Consider the following 19,155-nt stretch of genomic DNA (forward strand, 5'->3'; position numbering starts at 1 on the left):
ATAAATAAATAAATAAATAAATAAATAAAATCTTAAAAAAAAAAAAGGCAAAAACTAGACTACCTAGTAACTACTAATAGCTGTGTACTAACTACTAACACTGTTGACCTGAAGCCTTATCAAAAACACAAACAGTTGATTAACCATTTTCTCCCTTCCAAGTATTAACCAGGCCTAACCCTGCTAAGCTTCTGAGACGAGACGAGATCGGGCACGTTCAGGGTGGTATGGCCATAGACTGATCAACCATTTTCTTACAATGAAATAAGCTAAAGAAAATGTTAAGAAAATCATAAGGAAAAGAAAATACATTTATAGTTCTGTCCTGCACTGAAAAACATCTGCATATGAGTGGATCCCTGAAGATCAAAGCTAGTGCTATTCAAGGGCCAAGTATATAAGGAAATATTAAGCATGAGAGCATTTCAAAATCAGGGAAGTGGTTACTTTTGAACTAGACAAGGCACTTTTGGGAAAGCGGGCCTCAGTGGGGATGAAAAGGGTGTTTCCCTTATAATAACTAATAATAATTTTAATTATATGTTAGTTTTCTATGGCTTTTGTGTCTAAGTTTTAATACAATGAAAAGGTTTTAAAAAAGTAATATTGAATGAATACCAAAGTGAAGGGAAAAGGAAAAGCCAATTTCCTTCTAAGTGCAAGTGGAGCCAGCTTTATCAAATGAAACTGGGCAAATTACATCATTTATTTATTTATTCATTAATAAACATTCAACTCTTGGGTGCCTACATGGTGCTAGGGCCTTAAGATACAAAGATGATACGACCAAGCTTCTAGCCTCGAAGATTTTAGGTTTGGTGCAGACAGATACTCAAAGGGATTAGCTACCAGCACGGTGCCAATGGAGGTTACAGAGGAAGAACTGAGCGCTGTGGAAAAGAACCAACAGCTTCCTGGGAAAGTTGGGGGCGGTGGCCCAGAGTAGCTTTTGAGTTGGGTCTTAAAATAAAACATTGCAGATGGGGAAGGGATGTTCCTGGATCCTTTCCTAATAAGCTGCATCCCTGATGAAAATCCACTGTATGGGTCCACCCCACGGCCGCTGTCAGATCACCTGGAGTCCTGTTCAGAGGCACTGTCTCAGACAACTTGGGCCTTCTGTCCAGCAGGAGACACATCTCTTAGCTCCTGTCCTTGCCTGCCCCCTGGACAACCTGTGCCTCTGGTGATTGTCCCGCACTCCTATCCTTACACAGTTACAGTGGAGGCGACTGTCCTCTGGTGCCCGGGGAGGCCCAGTGTGTTCAGGGAAGCCTCCATTACTCAGGATATCTGTGGGTGCAAGATCAGAAACTCAGTAACCCAGCAAATGAAAAGGAGAAATGCCCCCAAGGAGAGATGAGTAACTGCTCAAAACAGCAAAGCTTTGCTGGGTTTCCTCCCTCATCCACCCCCGGGGGATATGTACACAAGGGCCAGCCAGTGCTTCCACCTCCCCCTGTCTCTCACTGAGCCCTGTTACCACGAGCTGCAGATCTGAAACCCGGGGCTTGCTAAAAAATGACTACAACCACTAAACTCACTTTTATTAAGCTAAGCACAGTGAATTTAAAAGAATGTAATAAATAATAATTAGATGATTATTTTATAAATCAGTTAATCATTTTTTTTAACTTGAAGGAAGTCCATTTTGCTTTGTTTCAAATCGCAAGTTTTTTAAAATTGTCTCCCCAAATCCTATTCTGAATGTTAAGAAACTGAATATTAGCCCTTTCTTTCCTCCATGTATAATATCCCTAATCCTTCTCCTGGTCAAGGATTGGCAGTTGAGTGGTTTGGGCTGACTAGAGAAAAATGTCATTTATATAAAAAGCAAAAGAAAAATATTTTAAAATATTGGATTATTCTTGTCACGTTAAGTAGACCAGTCTGTTAATGTTAGCTTGTGCCCTAATTCACAGATAGAGCACTTAATATCCATTTGTCTAGTTCTTAGATCTCCTTGCCTTTAAATGAAAGTGTTCAAGGTGCCTGGGTGGCTCAGTTGGTTAAGCATCTGCCTTTGGCTCAGGTCATGTTCCCAGGGTCCTGGGATTAAGCCCCACCCACATCGGGCTCCCTGCTCAGCGGGGAGTCTGCTTTCCCCTCTGCCCCTCACCTCACTTATGCTCACTCACTCTCTCTCATATAAATAAATAAAATCTTTTAAAAACATGAAAATGTTCATGAATAAATGGCACACAGCCTGATGTACTGTCAGTACTGAGTAACTGAAAATAGTACAGTCTGGGTAGCCATTTAAGGGCTATTTATTTTTTTTTAAATGTTGAGACTTCTATATGGAAAGTGCATATGTACAATTAAGGCATAATTTTAAAGCAAATCCCCGTATTACCATCCTTGTCAAGAAAGAAAATTTGCCAGCATACCAGAAGCACCCTATTTGTCCAGCCTCAGCAATACTCCACCTCCCTCAGAGGTAACCACTAGCCTGCCTTTCTTCCTTGCTCTCCTTGATAGGTTAACCACCCAGGTAGGTATCCCTAAACAATATAGTTAAATTTTGCCTGGTTCTGAATTTTATGTAAATGGAATCACACTGTAGGCATTCTTTGTGTCTTACTTCTTTAGTTCATCCACTGCCTATGAAATTCATTCATGTTTTCTAGAGCTGGAATCCTCTCACTGTCACTAGTGTTCAATGTTATAAACATACACTAAGTGTTTATCCCCTTAAGTGTTCATGAATACTGGCTATTCATTCCTAATGTCACACAACATGATCAGCATGTATACTTATAAATGCTTCATTAAAGCAACAATTAAAACATGCCAAGTAGCACCAGTTCATGTACTTTTATGTAATAATAAAGAGTATATAGCTGTTATTATTTAAATATGATAGCAAAAATAGAACATTTGGTTTACAAAATTAATATTGCAATATTCAGGTCAGATTTTTACTTGATATTACTGCCTTCAGCAAATTATATGGAAATGTCCTAAACTATCTGATTATACTTTTACCAGAGAGAATGCATGGCAGTTTTCCCAGACTTGTGGTAGTTGCTTCCTCTATAAGCATCAGAATGACTTTATTTGAAACAGATTGAGAAACTGATTTTCTTCAGCCCATAAATTGATTTTTTTCCATAAATTCTGATTTCTATTTCAAATAGTTACATGTTGCCCTTCCCATTGTATGTTATAAATGAGGCCAATTTTGACCACAGAGCAGTAACTACGATTCCTATTTTATGGTAAATGGCAGAGGCAGGAATTCCTGAGTCACAGACAATGGAATGAGAGGCTCCTGAGATCCTACCATAGCTTTTAAACTTCCTTCCATGTCTCAATTAATATGACCTAAAAATAAAATTATTATTAATTATGCTAGTTTAGCCAGCACTCAAATTTTAAAATTTTTCTATTTTTTACCCAGCAATAAAAAAGATGTTTGAAAAAAAATGTTTTTTGTTCTTCCTACTTCACTTTCTGGTAGGTTGTTGAAATTTTTCCTTTCCATTCAGGGCTGATAGAGTTAAACTAATCTAGAACAGTTAATTATCCCATTCAAAAAAAGTTGAGGGGGTGATGAAGGGTTGGTTGAATAAGGATCTATTATTTTCCCTATCCTCAAAAACTTATGTGAGCACATTAAGTTTACATTTTTTATATAACTGAAAAGTCTGAAGCTCTGCACTTAACCCTCAGAACATACTAGGCACTGTAAAAATATTTGTCAAATAAACAAATGTTGACTTAAACCCGGGATTTTCACTCTCCATCTTGTTACTGATAAAAAAAAAAAAATACTTCTCTATTACTGTAAAAATACTGTTCGGATAGTCATTTTTCAGGAAAGCTTCTCTAAAGACAGAATTTTATGTGGAACTCTATTTTGTCACTGGTTCTGGTCTTTAAGTAGATAATCTGTTCCTGCAAGGCTGGGGGTCCACTCCATACCCCAAGTGAGCTGTGAAGGAGGCACCAAGGGCCCCGTCCCAGTGGCAGCTCATGCTGAGTTCATATGGGAGGTCACTACAACCTGTTTCAGAGCAGAGACTCCCACCAGTAACTGTGTAGAGAACAAGAAGGGGAGGGTTGGCTCCCTGCCCCGCTGTGGGAGCTTTCCAAGAGTAGAAACAGGTGGAATTCTACCCAAGGGCTTTACCTGGTGTGGCAGAGTCACCAGCTGAGTCCCCTCTGTTGTGCCGTCACTGCCAGTCTTGAAGTGACAAGCCTTGGGTCCTTAAGTTCCATGGCAGCACCTTTTTAAAACAATCGTTATCATTACTTATTTTTCACACATTTTTTTGAGGTGAACACATTTTAAATTTGTAAGTTATGAGCTGCCTATACCTACATATTAACTTTAAAAGTTAATGAAACTTTAAAAGTTCTCCCATAATCACAGAATTTTGGGTAAAAAAATGTTATGCTATAAAATTTTTTTTTAGTGTTTACAGAATTTAAGAAACATTTATCATATATCTAAGAACAATGACATGCCATTTTGCTAAAACTCTGAATCTTTACTTTGGGCAGATATCTGTGCCACGTAATTTTCTGTAAAATTAATGGATTATTTCTTAATTGCTCTGAAAGGAATACAGAGCATCAATGTAATTATACAGACTCATTTGTACAAAAGTGCTTTATTTGCATTTCACAAGATTTCAGAGGTTTTTACTCAGTTGCAATTTAACAAGCTAAAAGCTACTACTACGGATATGGCTTAATTGCTCAGTTGGTTTAGCTGTGAAACTTCAAATGCTTAGCAACTGCATCTTCAGAAAATCTTGACACTTAATGCTCATACCTCTCAATTACTCCCAGAATCTTATAAGGTTATTGAATGAAAGCTTTTCATGAATTTCTCTTCCACCACTTCCTTCCGTGTTTTTGAGTTTGGAGGTAAATGTAACCTCATACTAGAAATGCCACATCCTGAAAGAACAGCTTAATTCACCACTATACACTTCTCTTCACTTGTTAACTTTACAAAAAAAAATAAATAAATAAAAATAAAAATCACTTTTCACAAAATCTTGGTCAATCTATATAAAGTTTGAGATTAAAATTTATTTAAAGACTCCAAAAAAAAAATTATGAATCCCCTTCGTTTCATCACCAACATTTAAGCCCACATACATACCAGTTAATGTACTAGGAGGCCCTAGGAGTAAGGCTATCCTGAGACAAGGGCCTGCACACACTAGAGAAGAAAAGCCATGTGAGCGATGGCACAGGTCATAAAGACAACCACAGAGGGCTGTATAAGATGCTGTGAGGGCAAGGGTCGGATCCAAAAGCCTTCTCGAAGAGAGTATTTTTAATGATCACATTGGTAGTTTGAATGAACTACTACTGCCAAACAGCACAAGAAAATGTGCTGACCTTTCCTCAGAATGTACTTCCTTTTACATTATTAATTTAAAGCACTTCCTTTTACATTATTAATTTTCTTAGCACACTTGTTTTTAGCTACAATAATGATAAAGTAAATGTAGAAAAATGTTCAAAATAGTTCTAATGAAGATTTTCTAGCTTATCTTTTTTAACAGCCCAGTTGGAGTGAAATACGAAACAATACAATTTGGAAATATTTTAATGAGCTACTTACTATCTACTGTCTTTTCTAGATGAAAACTTTTCAATTCCTCATAATAAAAGGGGAGTTCTTGGAATGGCCAACAAAGGCCGTCACACCAACGGGTCACAATTCTACATCACACTACAGCCAGCACCCTATCTGGATAGAAAATATGTGGCTTTTGGGTATGTACACTATAAGTTTGTCTATATAATATGTGTGTGTGTGTGTGTGTGTCGATATATGTCTATATAATATAGATATATATGTATGGTTTGGGGCATCTGGGTGGCACAGTCAGTTAAGTGCCTGACTCCTGATGTTGGCTCAGGTCATGATCTTAGGCTTGTAAGACCGGGACCCAAGATGGGCTCCACACTCACCATGGAGTCTTCCTGTCCCTCTCTCTCTGCTCCTCTCCCTGTTCATGCTCTCTCTCTTCAAATTAAATAAAATCTTTTTTAAAAACGTGGTCCACATAGTTTAGGGATAACTGAAGATATAATTTAAAAGCAAAAATAATACAAATACAAACATTTAGAATAAATATTTCATAAGAAGCTTGCTGTCTATAAAAAACACAGAAGCCATTAAGGTCCAGCCATTATAATGTCCTGACTATCCATCCTTCTATCTTCAGCCTCAAGGATTTTGTCATTCTTATTTACTATGAACAATATCATAGTGCTTAAACACATAGAAATATTTAGGTGCAGAAGTGAGGTGAAGCCATTTAAGTGCCTGTCCTTGAACACAGTGAGGAGATATAGGAAAACTATCCAAATTACAAGTAACTTTTAAAACTGAACAATTTATAGTATGGAAACACCTCAGGTAATAATGATTAGAATATTATTAGAAAGTTGCTAATGGGCATGTGGACCTAAAATGGATGATGGATATACTCTTTATCACTCCAGTGTTTATGTCTCTGTTTGATTAGTGGAGTGAATGTAAGTTGAAATTTACTTGGTCTTCCCTAAAATGATGCAGAGTATTGGAATTTTTCTGAATAAGTATTAGATTATTCCAGCCACTCCACAGGGATAATTACTGACTCTTCATCCCATGAAGAAATTTCATAAGTTTTAATTTAAACCACAATTATCCCTTCAGTGTAATGCAAGTGATATTTCTAGACTGAAAAAGCAGAAAGTGTATTTTCATCCAAAGGAGATTTCTTTAAAAAGATAATTTTTTATTAATAGATGCATAACCTAAAATGATGTATTATCTTCTATTTTCCCTGGTCCTAAAGAAACTGTATTCTGATTTTGAAAATGTATTCTTCAATTATTTAAAATCCAAATAATATTCACAATTTCTTGGATCATTTAAGTGTCTTCCCATCATCTTAACCACATGATTAGGTGATCCTTCCTATCTTTCCAAAAGGTGCCTTCCTCAAACACAAACATGACTACTTTAAAATGTTTAACATCTCCTTCTTCACTATATACTCCTCTCCAGATGCATACAGCTTAAAGTCTAGAGTGGCATTCTGGGCCTTCATTATCTGACCCCACATCTATTTCAGCTTTCCCTTCTGTTAGCTTCCTGACTCATTCATTCAACCAGCGTTTTATTAGGCACCTACTATATGCCAGTCATGGTGCTCAGTCGTGAGGAAAAGAGTGAAGAGGTACAATTCCTGCCCTTTAGGGAGTCTATAGTGTATTAGAAAACCAACAACTCTAAGCCAGTGAGACACAGGCTACGGCAGTTCTGTGAAGAGTGCACTGGGGATACAGGAAAGAGGGAAGACAGCTCCTCTAGCAAAAGCGAACACAGATCCCTAGAGGATGGCAGCGGAGTGGAGGATGTGGTCTCCTTTTGACGACTGCTATTTTCCATGTGATTCACCTTCCTCCAGGGGAATCTTGCTCACTCAATTTTGTCTGGTTTTGGCGGGAGGGGGGGCACTGTACCTCTTTTATTCTAGCCCAAGTATCATCTCGATCGATCTCTGAAATCTTCAAATCAGAGCTGAGTCTGGGCTGGAATATTTAAACAAGACCTTAAGAGAACACTAGGGAGCAGAAAGGTGATATCTTAAGAGGCAAGTAGATATTCTGACCAAGTGTAACTCCTTCAGGGATACTGTCCTTCCCCACCACAGGGCTTCTTCTGGTGTTAATGCTTTCTACCATTGCAGATTGTCCCCGGGTTTATGTGAGTTTCCGGAATCCCAGACATGGTTAGCAAGGTCCAGAGAGAGACAGACCTTCCTTTTGAGCCCTAGTTCCTGGTACAAGAACTTGTCCCTTCAGATAAATGACACTAGGAATGCTCTTCAGGGGAGACTGTCTTGCCCACTGGCTTCATAAGGAAAGAATGTCAAAACACAAATCTGTAAACTCTCCATTCATACATGCATAGGTAGAAGGGGTAAATATTAGGGACAGTGATGGGGTCATTAACTTTATTATAGGGGACTCCCAAATGGGGTGAGCATAGAAATCTGCATGAGGAGGGGAGAGAAGTATTGAAATTCAAGTTGAAGTTAGCCAGAGAAGGCTGAAATCAAAATGAGTAAAATCAAATTTTGGGAAGAGTGAGAAGCCTTTGCAGAGGGGCCCTAAGGAATAAGGAGAGCCTCTTATCTACAAGTCATTTGTTCTGGCTAGAGCTTAGCACCCCCGTGGTGAATGGACAGAGAGAGGAGGGTAGAGAGGAGGAGACGGTCAGGCCCAGGTCCCAAAGGCTATCTGTGCCATGCTGTTAAGCAGGGACTCCCACCCAAAGGGGATGGGAAGCTATGGAGGAATTCATTGGGAGTCACATGACTAGGTTCTCATTTTGAAAAAATTCTTTTCAGCATTAGTGAGGAATTAATTGGCAAAGGATGACAATGAAATTGGAAAGGCCAGTTAAGAAGCCTATGGCTTCTATGGCCCTATGCTAATAGTGCCATAAATGAAGTCCTGGTCCAAAGCACTGGCCGTGCAGAGAAGTGAGGGTAAACAGAAAAAGATTCAAGCGATACTCAGAAGTTAGATTCAACAAGATTCCAGTGACTCTTTCAATGGTGGTGGTGCGATCATGGAAGAGTATCAAGCAGTGGTATGTCACAGAATCTTCTACAGTGTTGTAAATGTACTAAAACCTGTGCTGTCCACTATGACAGCTGCTGGCCACATATGGCCACTGCCCACTTGAAATATGACCAGTACAACTGAGGAACTACATTTACTAAGTTTCAAATTTAAATATCCACCTGTGGCCAATGGCTACCATACTGGGTAGGGAGAGTCTAGAGAAACTCCTAGGATTTTTAGAACTGTTTGGATGGTTGATGCCATTTACCAAGATAGGGAGTACGAGGATATGGGAGAGAAGATCATGGATTTAGGATGGACGAGTTATGTTTCTGATTAGGATAACTACAGGTGAGGCAGAAGGCAACTCTGGTATACCATAAGTAGGTATTCAAGGGGGGCAAGGCCGGAAATAGAGATTTGGAAACTCACCATGGCAGCTGACCTATAGCCAGACCACAGTACCATCACTCCCAGGACAGCCTCTGGGCCTTTGCTTATCTTGTTCCTTTCTGCCTCTCTAGAGTCTGCCAAAATCCTTACAAGGCTTAAGTCAGAAACCTCCTGATTACCAGAATCAACATGCTTCTTTGTCCTCCTTGGCACTCTGTACAAACTTGCATCTTCTATTTTAACACCTGTCACAGTGGAGAGATGCACATAGTAAGTGCTCCTTCAGTATTTGTGAGACCAATCTGGAGAACAGGCTCTACAGCCTCTTTGGTCAGAGGTGAATCTGTCCATTTGTCCCTTGCTCATCCTCAGAATGTACCTTGTGTTGGGCTCAGTGTCCTGGTTTCTGTTGGAGACAGCCAGAGGTGGACGGAGTTGCCTAGAGCATGAACAGTGTCAGCACTGCCATGTGCCTATAAAAGTTCATGAAACGGAAACTGTACCTTCCCCTCAACCACTGCCGCTGCTCAAACAGTGCCAAAGGGAACCAGTCCCGTGTTTAGCGCTGTCTCTCTAGCCCGTGTTACTCTCTTTCAGTTGAGAGAACCATCCTAAGTCTAGCTCCACTCAGAGAGTTCTAGCTCATGGCCAGCGAATGTCTACAGATATCCAAACTAGCATGGCTCTTGTTCATGTATCCAGTGGTGGTGATGAGGTGCCTACTAGGGGCCCCGCAGTGTGTTAGGCGTTGAGTGCTAAGTAAAAGCATGAACTATGTCCTCATGGGAGAATCAGAAACTAATCAAAGCAGCATAAATGTCAAATCAGCCTTGACAACTCCTATAAAGATGACGGGGAGCTTGGCATAAGCGAGGAGCAATGAGGAGCGATGAGTAAACTGAGATCTGAAGGAAAAGCAGGAGGTGGGGAGCAAAGGGAGAGTTGGGGGCAGGAGCACAACAGATAGACACGGCAGGGAAGCAACATGGGATACTGAGGTACTGAAGTCAGTCCCGCTGGGGCAGAGAGCCAGAGGAGCATGGCCCAGGAAAGCACTGGAAGGCAGCAGGGAGGCAGCCCATGGCGGGTCATGGTGGAGATTTTTGGTCTTTATCATAAGGGAAATTATTGAAGTATTTTAAGTGGAGAAGTGAGATCAGGTTTGCAATTTTTTTTTTAAGGTTTACATTTTTAAGAGATAACCCTGACAGCAGTGAGGATGACAAACTGGAAGGGTCCCAGAACGGATGTGGAGGAACCATGGCAAAGTGGACATATCTGGAGCTATTTATACTGATGACTGATAATCTGATTTACAGGAAGTAGTCATAGCTAAACAGGATAACACTTGATTTATGGATGGAAGCGAATGTGAAAATTTATGACTAAATTCTCCATTTTTTCCTCCTATATAGGCAATTGGTTGAAGGAACAGAAGTTCTTCAAAAATTGGAATTGGTTCCAACAGAGAATGAAAGACCAATACAACAATGCGTAATTATTGACAGTGGAGATCTTTATGCCTGATTTTCATATCAGTATTCTCTGACAACTTATTATTATGCATCTGATCAGCTGTTTCTATATTTAATTAAATAGTGCTTGATAAAATTTAATTTGAAAGCTGTACAGATGCTGTAGGTTGGCCCTCCCCACACCCAATCCCTCCCCATTTTCCTTTCTGGTCTCTGCCACAGACTATAAAAGCAAAACACTTAATTTCCCACCCTCCTTTGCAGCCAGTAGTGGCCATGGAATACCATCTCGCCAGTGAGACAAGAGTAGAATGCCAGTGATCCTGCCCCTTCCCTTCAACCAGCCTTGAATGCAGAGAGGCCAGAGTTGTGAAGGAAAGGCCAAGAGAACTGGAGATGTCGGCCCCAACTCTTGGGCTGAAGAACCAATGCCAGAAAGTACCTATCTCTGGCTTCTTACTGTAAGACAAACAGACTCCTGCTTGTTGATGTTACTATTGGCTGATTATTTTGCTACTTGTAGCCTAAACCATTCTTAGCAGCAGGACCTAATGGCCTTCCAATTCTACAGCACTTGGAGCGGAATTATGTTGTCTGTGAACTACATTTCTGCCCTAAGAAAGTTGGTAAATAACCAAATAGAAAAAAGAGGCAATAAAAAAATTCACTGTAATATTTCATAGTTTACATGGAGCATTCAGAAAAAGGCATCTATCTGACATGAAAAGAATGCTTATCTCTGAGCCACACCAACCATATGAAAACCAAAGACTTGGGTTAAGCATCCCAACGCTAATCAGCCCTGTGATCATTGACTCCTGAGATGTGATTGGGGATCCTGCTTCATCAGCTGCTCCTTAATCTGAGATTCTTAAATCCATTACCAGGGGAGCTTTTAAAACACAGACTGCAGGACCCTGTCCTTGATCTGCCGAGTCAAGAGTCTCGAAGCGTGGGAAAGGGATTCTGTTCATTCATTTAGCTCAACCTAGAGGATCCTGTTTGGCCAGCTGGGCACAGTCATTTAGAAATCACGGCAAGATGTAAGTGACTAGTTTCAGCCCCCTCTTTGTAGTTATTGAAATGAGTGACTCTGTTGGTGGTGACCTTGCTCAGCTGCCTCCACCACTGCTGCCATTGCATTCATACTATGCCCAAAGCCATTAAGATTTTGGGTTTTTCTTGCCCTTTGCAGAAGGTCTGTCTTCCAAGAATGATCTCTTAAGCAGACAGGCCTCTAATTGATTTGGAGGTTGCCAAAAGGAGGCATATGCTTTCTTTGACTTTTCATTTTGAAAGGATTATAAATTTACAGGAAGTTGCAAAAATAGTACAGAGCAGTCCTGTGTGCTGATCATCCAGGTTCTCCAATGGACATATCTTACACAACAACTATTGTACAATATATAAACCAGGAAATCGACATCAGTACAGTGTGTGTTATCATTTTATCATGTGTAGATTCATGTGACTGATACCGCAGTCAAGTCACACAAGTTTTCAAAAAGACCTCCCTTGGGCTACCACTTTATAGTTACACCTACTCCCCTGCTCTCCACCATCCATCTCTAATTTCTGACAACCGAAATGTGATTTTTTTGTTGTTTTGTTAAATCACAACTTTATTGCTATTTGGTATATGCCTTTATAGTAAGATTGGAGGTGGATGGGGAGAAAGCATACTGCCTATGTCACATTCTCAAGTGACCCAGAGGCAGCAGAGTGTTAAGAATGTGTGTTCTGGAGCCAGACGGCCTTGGTTTGAATCCTAGTCCTGCCATTCCCTAGATGCATGCATTTAGGCAAGAACTTCCCTGTGCCTCTATTTCAAATCTTCATGTCAAAGCATAGCACCTACCAAACAGAGTTGTTGTGAGGGTCCAAGGAATCAATAATTTATATGCAGGATCTAGAACAGAACCTTTTTATGCTATATGTACTCATTAAATGTATGCTTAATAAATTACTGGTATACCTTCAGGAGTTGGCCTAGGAAGTTGTATTTTTTAAAAGCTCCTCAACGACTCTGATTAATAACAAGATTTGGGAAACACTAAAGAGGAGATAGTTCTTCTTCCTCTGTTCTGAAAAGTTTCCACCAACCTGAGAGGTTAAGCTGTTTGCATGAAGTCTCCAGATCCTCTCTCTGGGCCTTGGATGTGTTCCTCTGGTCATTCCGGTGACATTTCAGAGGGGAGCTAGGCTTGCCACAGGGCCTCTCACCAACTAGTGAAGCGTGTAATGAACAAAACTGATGCTTTGCAGAGATCCTAGTTAAAACAAATTAACAAGCATTCGTCATGTAATAACAAGCAGCACAGCAATTATTACTTGCTCTTACTTGCATGAACCCATACACTAGGGAATTAAACAGTTTATCTGATATTGTGAAAGAACGGAGATATCTGCATGGGTATAAGAAACTGATTCCAGCTCCCTTTATTTTTCAACTTACCTGCAATGGAAAGGTAGATCCCTACTGGCTTTCTAAAGGATGGCAAGTTCCCGGTCCCTTTGTCCACTCCCACGTCCTACTCTCAGGCTATGTAGAAACTTAAATCATAGACTTGTATATGCAGTGGTTTTTCTTACCACCATTTAAATGTTCACACAGTGATACTTCTGTATTAGAATGTATTCTGTATCAGAACATGTATGTTAGCCATGTAATTTGAAGAAATTGATTCAAAGATTCAAAAGCTTATCCCAATTTAACTCCAAATAGGACTTTGATTTAACCAAATTGACTTTGATTTGATTCAACAGAAGGAATTCTAGAATGTTCCACGTCTACAAATATAAAACGCATTCTGATAATTTATACAAAATGTTATATGATCTTGCCCCAATTGCTGATATGGCAAAGCCAAACTCATATCCTGTAACTTACACTAAGTCATGTTAATAAGGGGCATGTGGTATCTGGACATTCTTCTTATTATGGGAGATTTGAGATAAACATTTAAAATTCTATCTAAAGAATTTGTTTGTCCCAACTGCAAACCATGCCCATTATTTGTTAATGAACGAATGGTCTGGCAACCTCAGGATTCCATATTGAGTTTTTGTACTTCATACATATCTTAAATTAGCAAGTGTTTTAGTCCTAGTTATTTAGTAATGAAGCAATCAAATAACTTAGTCTTTCACTTTCCTCATTTGTAGAAAGAAGAGATCGAAGTAAAGAAGCTGTTAGCTCTGTCTGACTCTAAAACTTTAGAGATTCTCTGAGTAAATTTACAAAATCAGTAACAGTACTATTACTTTGGGGTTTGATTTTTGTAAAATGGGGGTACATCTATCTCACAGTGGTTTGAGGCCTGAAATAATATGTGAAGACACTTGTGATGACGCTTGACACATAGCAACTATTCAATAAAAATGAACTTCCCTTCTGGAATGTTAACCCACAAAACCCCGTCAAGCTGTCACTGACCGAAAGAATATCATTACCACCACTTCAAGAAACCGCAGGTCTCTCTAATGCTCAGTCTTAGTTCGTCACTAATATCACATTTTCAATTTACTGGATTTATTCAAAAGTATATCTTTAAAATTAGAATGGATTGCCATCACAGCTAGTGATATGCTCTCTTCATTTTTAAAAACTACTATGTTAATTATATAATCTGCCACCCTTCCTAAAATGGAATCTTAAATTGGGCCAATCTAGCCAGCCATCTCTCAAATAAATTTTATATATCATACAAAATATCTGGAAACAACCTTGAAAATTAACATATATAACATGAAGTACAAAGTTTGGTATTTGATTAGATGTCTTTGAAAATGTGATAAATCACAGATTTTTCTACTTTGGTGTGCATGAGAAATGCTTGAGCCTATCAACAAAATATGGGTTCCTGAGTCTCATCTTAATTTCTGATCCAGTGTATCTGTAGTGGGTCAGAGAATCTGCATTTTTTTTCTTTTTAAAAAATATTTATTTATTTATTTGACAGAGAGATCACAAGCAGGCAGAGAGGCAGGCAGAGAGAAAAGGGGAAGCAGGCTCCCAGCTGAGCAGATAGCCTGATTCGGGGATTGATCCTAGGACCCTGGGATCATGGGATCATGACCTGAGCTGAAGGCAGAGGCTTTAACCCACTGAGCCACCCAGGTGCCCCAAGAATCTGCATTTTTAACACGTTCCACATGGTGCTGCTGCTGCTGCCCTGGAGACCACACATTAAGAACCACTGGGCTGGGCTGTATTAAAGACATACACAGGGGTGCCTGGGTGGCTCCCTAGGTTAAGCACCCAACTCTTGATTTTGGCTCAGGTCATGATCTCAGGGTTGTGAGATTGAGCCCTGTGTCAGGCCCTGCCCAAGGGTAGAATCTGCTTGGGATTCTCTCTGTCCCTCTCCCACTGCCCCTCCTCTTGCTTGCATATGCTCTCTCAAATAAAAAATCTTAAAAAAAATAAAAAAAGAAAGAAAGAAAGAAAGAAAGGGGCACCTGGGTGGCTCTGTGGGTTAAAGCCTCTGCCTTCAGCTCAGGTTATGATCTCAGGGTCCTGGGATCAAGCCCCCCATTAGGCTCTCTGCTCAGCAGGGAGCCTGCTTCCCTTCCTCACTCTCTCCCTGCCTCTCTGGCTACTTGTGATCTGTCAAATGAATAAATAAAATCTTAAAAAAAAAAGGCTGGTATTGGGAGACTTGTGGCATGCAGGTACGTGCAAGAAAACGTTATGCAAATTGTGACAACAGAATACAATGAGGAAAAATGGTAAGACAAGAAACTTTGATTTCATCAAGGTAGCACAGATCTATGCAAACACTGACCAGTCAGAAGGGACAGCAACTAGAGGCCTGGTTCAGGGTCCTGGAGCTTCTGCTGGACTGGAGGTGAGCCCTCTAGCTGCAGCAGAGGCAACAGGCAGACGGGTCTTAGGTCAGGGGGACTGGGACACGTGTTCTGCTCAGCGCAGTGCCCTCTAGCAGTCAGGACAAAAATCCCTTGAATATTTTAAAAACCAGAATATCCACCTGGGAGTGTTCTGGCTGAAAATCAGCTCCCCAAGACAGGATGAGGAGGAGCATAATACCTGGGCACAGGGAGAGGTAGTAGTAATGCACAGTATCAGAGAGCTTCCTGAGGTGCAGTTTAGCTTGAATTTGGGTTGTTCCTAAGAGATATGTTAGAAAAACGGATTCCTTCTGTTTTCTAAAGGGCTGAGACCTCTAATGGACCTTGCGAGCTTGTTTGGAGGTTCTAGCAGGGGAGCGCAGCTACTCGTATACCCTTGACCGGAGAACGGTCCTCTCCTCTATCGGGGAAGGTCGTCCTCTTCGACCGAGCGCGCAGCTTCGGGAGGGACGCACATGGAGCGGTGAGGGAGGAAGGGGACACCCGCCTAGCCAGCCAGATCAGCCGAATCAACCCTGGCGATCAATGGGGTGACAGATGTCGCAGCCAGATCGCCCTCACATCCGCCCTCTAATGGAAAAAGAAAAAACTCCAGCAGACCCAGGGTTTGAAGCAGAGTAGAAATGAAAATAAATATGTCTCAGGTGCCAGCCTAGAGAGAATCTACAAGAGTTTTGCATTTGTACCCTACCCTTACATATATTTGTAAAACAAAACAAAAACTTTACAACATGTTTTCCTGGATGTCATCTTGTAGAGGAGTCACTATTAAGAGCTGCAGCAATTTAGAATAGTTTCTCCACAGATTATAATGTAAAGCTGTCTTCTCAAACTTTAAAACACATGTACATATGAACTTCCAAAAAAAAAAGCAGATTATCATTTGGGAGGTCTGAGGTGAGGCCAGAGATTCTGCATCTCTAACAAACTTTCAGGCGATATGAATGTATTAGTTCATGAACCCATACTCTGAGAAGAGTAAAGCTGTGGTTTTCAACCTAAACTGAAGATTAAAAACACCTGGAGAGCTTTGAAAAATCCCAGGTGTTTTGAAAATGCCCAGGCATTTTTCCACAGTAATTAAATTGATACCGTGGCATCAGGATTTTCCAGAACTTCCCAGGTGATTCCTATATTCAGCCAAGGTTGAGAACAACTGCTCTTAAGCGTAACCAACCACAGTCATGGAAGAAATATCCATAGCCAGTGAAGAGCTTCTCTAATGATGGTATCTCTAGGATTTTATCATCAATCCTAGTCACAGTGTTACTAGTAAGAGTAAATCTACAGGGGTGCCTGGGTGGCTCAGTGGGTTTTAAAGCCTCTGCCTTCGGTTCAGGTCATGATCCCAGAGTTCTGGGATGGAGCCCCGCATCAGACTCTCTGCTCTGCAGGAAGCCTGTTTCCTCCTCTCTCTCTGCCTGCCTCTCTGCCTACTGTGATCTTTGTCAAATAAATAAAATCTTTAAAAAAAAAAAAAGAGTAAATCTACAATTTTAGCTCACTATTAATCTTTGATTCATTACAATCCTTTGTTGAAACTTACTTGAAATATTACAATGTTTAATGCATGTTGTTAAAACTGTGTTATAGACGCCAGACCTTGCTCTGGAACAGTGAAGTGACTTTGTTTGGAAGCCTTCCTTGAGCTACTGCAATAGATGCCACGTAACATAAAATAATCCAGTGCTTTTCTAGCCTTAAAACAAGACTGTGAAGTGTCTTCTTATAGAGACTATAAAAATCTGAAGACTAGTGTTGAACACCCAGATGACAAATTGTAAAACAATGTCCTCCACAATGGGGCGTATTCCTCCTAGAGTGTAAACAAGATAATCCACGGGGGTATTGGGAAAAAACATAACTTCTATTGTGTTTTTAATCTTAAAGAAAAAAACCCCACAAAGCTGACTAGTGCCTTCCTTTGTCTGGGTGTCAGATAGTCAAACGCTTACTGTGGAAGCTGTACCCTGAGAAGAGGAGGCAGTTCACTGAAGGCTGATGATGGGACCTCATTTAAATATGTAGCTGCACTTTTTTTTTTTTTCCAAGTTCCAGAGGGCAAAGCATTTAATTACATTTCACAAGAGAAGAACTGTTGTGACTCAACCAAGTACGGAACATAGTTCTCTCCAAATTTTACACAAACCACTATTTTCTTTAATTTGATGAACAATGAAATCAAGTTTTCCTTTTTAGCATTTAAGATGTAGAAATAACAAAGTCGGTGCAATAAAGTAGGTGAAATATTTAATAAGATTATACAAACACATAACCAACATAAACTGTGAAAAAAGATAAAAAGGCTCTCATCTTCAAACAACCCTTTTTTTCTAAAATGAAAACAGTCAGCTCTCCAATGGGGAAAATGATCTGCAGTTGAAATAAGACTCCCGAACAGCGCTTAAGTTTTCTGCACTCGGTCTTTGCAATGAGAAATGATTACTTAACAGAAAACAGAAAACTTAAATTGAACAGCATGTATAAACATCATATTGCTTTTTTTTTACTTAAGGAAGCAATATCTAGTGATCTGTCAAAGCAGATTTGTATTCATGAATTGTCAACAGACCCTCAACACAGCCATGTCTTCTTTGAAAGTCTTTCAGTAATTCTGGCCATAGGCTGGATCGGTCAAACATGGTCTCGTGTTTACATCAAGCAAATCGCCAGCTGGTGTAATCAACAGAACTAATACTCAGTGACGAAGGTACAAAAGGACCCCACAGATCAGATTCTAGAAAGTTTTAAAGCCTTCAGATGAGGCAAAAAAAAAAAAAAAAAAAAAAGCTAAAACGTTTAGAGTCAACTTTTTTGTGGTGCTTTCATAGCAAAGCAGATCTCATAAAAGCAATGTTCGTGTGTTATTTTATTAGGGTAAACGTGCATAATTAAACTTGCCGGATAAATGCAAGTAACTGGGGGGAAAAAAAATAAACCCGGCACTAAAAACAGCTTTTATAATCCAGTTTTTACTCGTTAATATAAGCGCGGCTGCAATTGTGACTGTTTTGTGAGGCTGGACATCAGGTGGCGCTCACCCATCCTAATGAAGCCGGAGCAGTCCCAGAACATTAACGGGCATTCCAACATCCAGTCCTGATGTCAAGCCTCGAGTTTCGGGCAAGTCACTTTGTCTGAGGCTCGGTTTCCTCACCTGTAAAGTGGGTTGGGAACGGACCAGATGGATTTCCAACCCAGCTCGTGTCTGATTCTCTGTAGTGGTGGTGGCGTTGACTGACTGCGGCTACCGCTGATTTAAGTAGCAAAAAATTCGGTAAAGACAGCCTGGGCAAGTGGGATAGAGATAGCCAGTGTAGACAGAGCTCCGGCTGGAAGGCCGGGGGGCCGTTTTCGGTGTTTTGGCCGCTCACCGTGAGTGGGCGACGGAGCAGAAAGTCAGCCACGTGGCTTCGTCATTGCCCTGAGGGATCCCAACACATGGCTACTTCCAGAAAAATTCGAGAGAGAGAAGCGCGGGTGCTACTGAGAATCTGTGCGAGCGCCTTCGGAACGCGGGAGCACACCGCAAACCTGACTCACTGGGTGGGTCTAAGCGCACCCCACGGAAACGAACGCCAGGCTGACTCCCGTCCCAGAGGCGAAGCCCGGAAAGTCACGTGGGGCCGCGGATTTACGGCCTCCCGGGTCGCCCGGGCGGACGCCGAGAGCCACCTCATGTAGGTTGTTCCACCCGAGCCAGGGTGGAAGCTTTCCCTATCGCGGGAACTAGAACAGCCCAGCTGCATCTTGGATGGTAACCTAAGGGCAAAGGAAATAGGTTCTTGCTCCTGGGAGCTTCTTCGCTACACTTCGCTAG

At 40.7% G+C, this 19,155-nt stretch overlaps 1 protein-coding gene and 1 long non-coding RNA gene across 2 annotated transcripts in view; one reads left to right on the plus strand and one right to left on the minus strand.

The window, feature by feature from the left end:
• PPIL6 (peptidylprolyl isomerase like 6) overlaps nt 1-12,443 on the plus strand; it is a 33,874-nt gene extending 21,431 nt beyond the window's left edge. Inside the window, exons 7-9 of the mRNA XM_045080232.1 lie at nt 5,607-5,742; nt 10,404-10,482; nt 10,728-12,443. Of these exons, the coding sequence (XP_044936167.1) occupies nt 5,607-5,742; nt 10,404-10,482; nt 10,728-10,784 (272 nt within the window). The 3' untranslated portion in view covers nt 10,785-12,443. The remainder of the gene's footprint in view (nt 1-5,606; nt 5,743-10,403; nt 10,483-10,727) is intronic.
• On the minus strand, nt 699-19,150 carry LOC123392125. Its single transcript, XR_006606825.1, has 4 exons — nt 18,493-19,150; nt 12,567-12,733; nt 4,136-4,232; nt 699-1,293 (listed from the first exon to the last, which is right to left on the minus strand). It is a non-coding gene; the product is annotated as an uncharacterized LOC123392125 (long non-coding RNA).
• Nucleotides 19,151-19,155: the final 5 nt, after the last annotated feature.

The sequence above is a fragment of the Mustela putorius genome, unplaced genomic scaffold (assembly GCF_011764305.1).
Source record: "Mustela putorius furo isolate JIRA1106 unplaced genomic scaffold, ASM1176430v1.1 tig00000450_pilon_pilon_pilon, whole genome shotgun sequence".
NCBI lineage: Eukaryota > Metazoa > Chordata > Mammalia > Carnivora > Mustelidae > Mustela > Mustela putorius.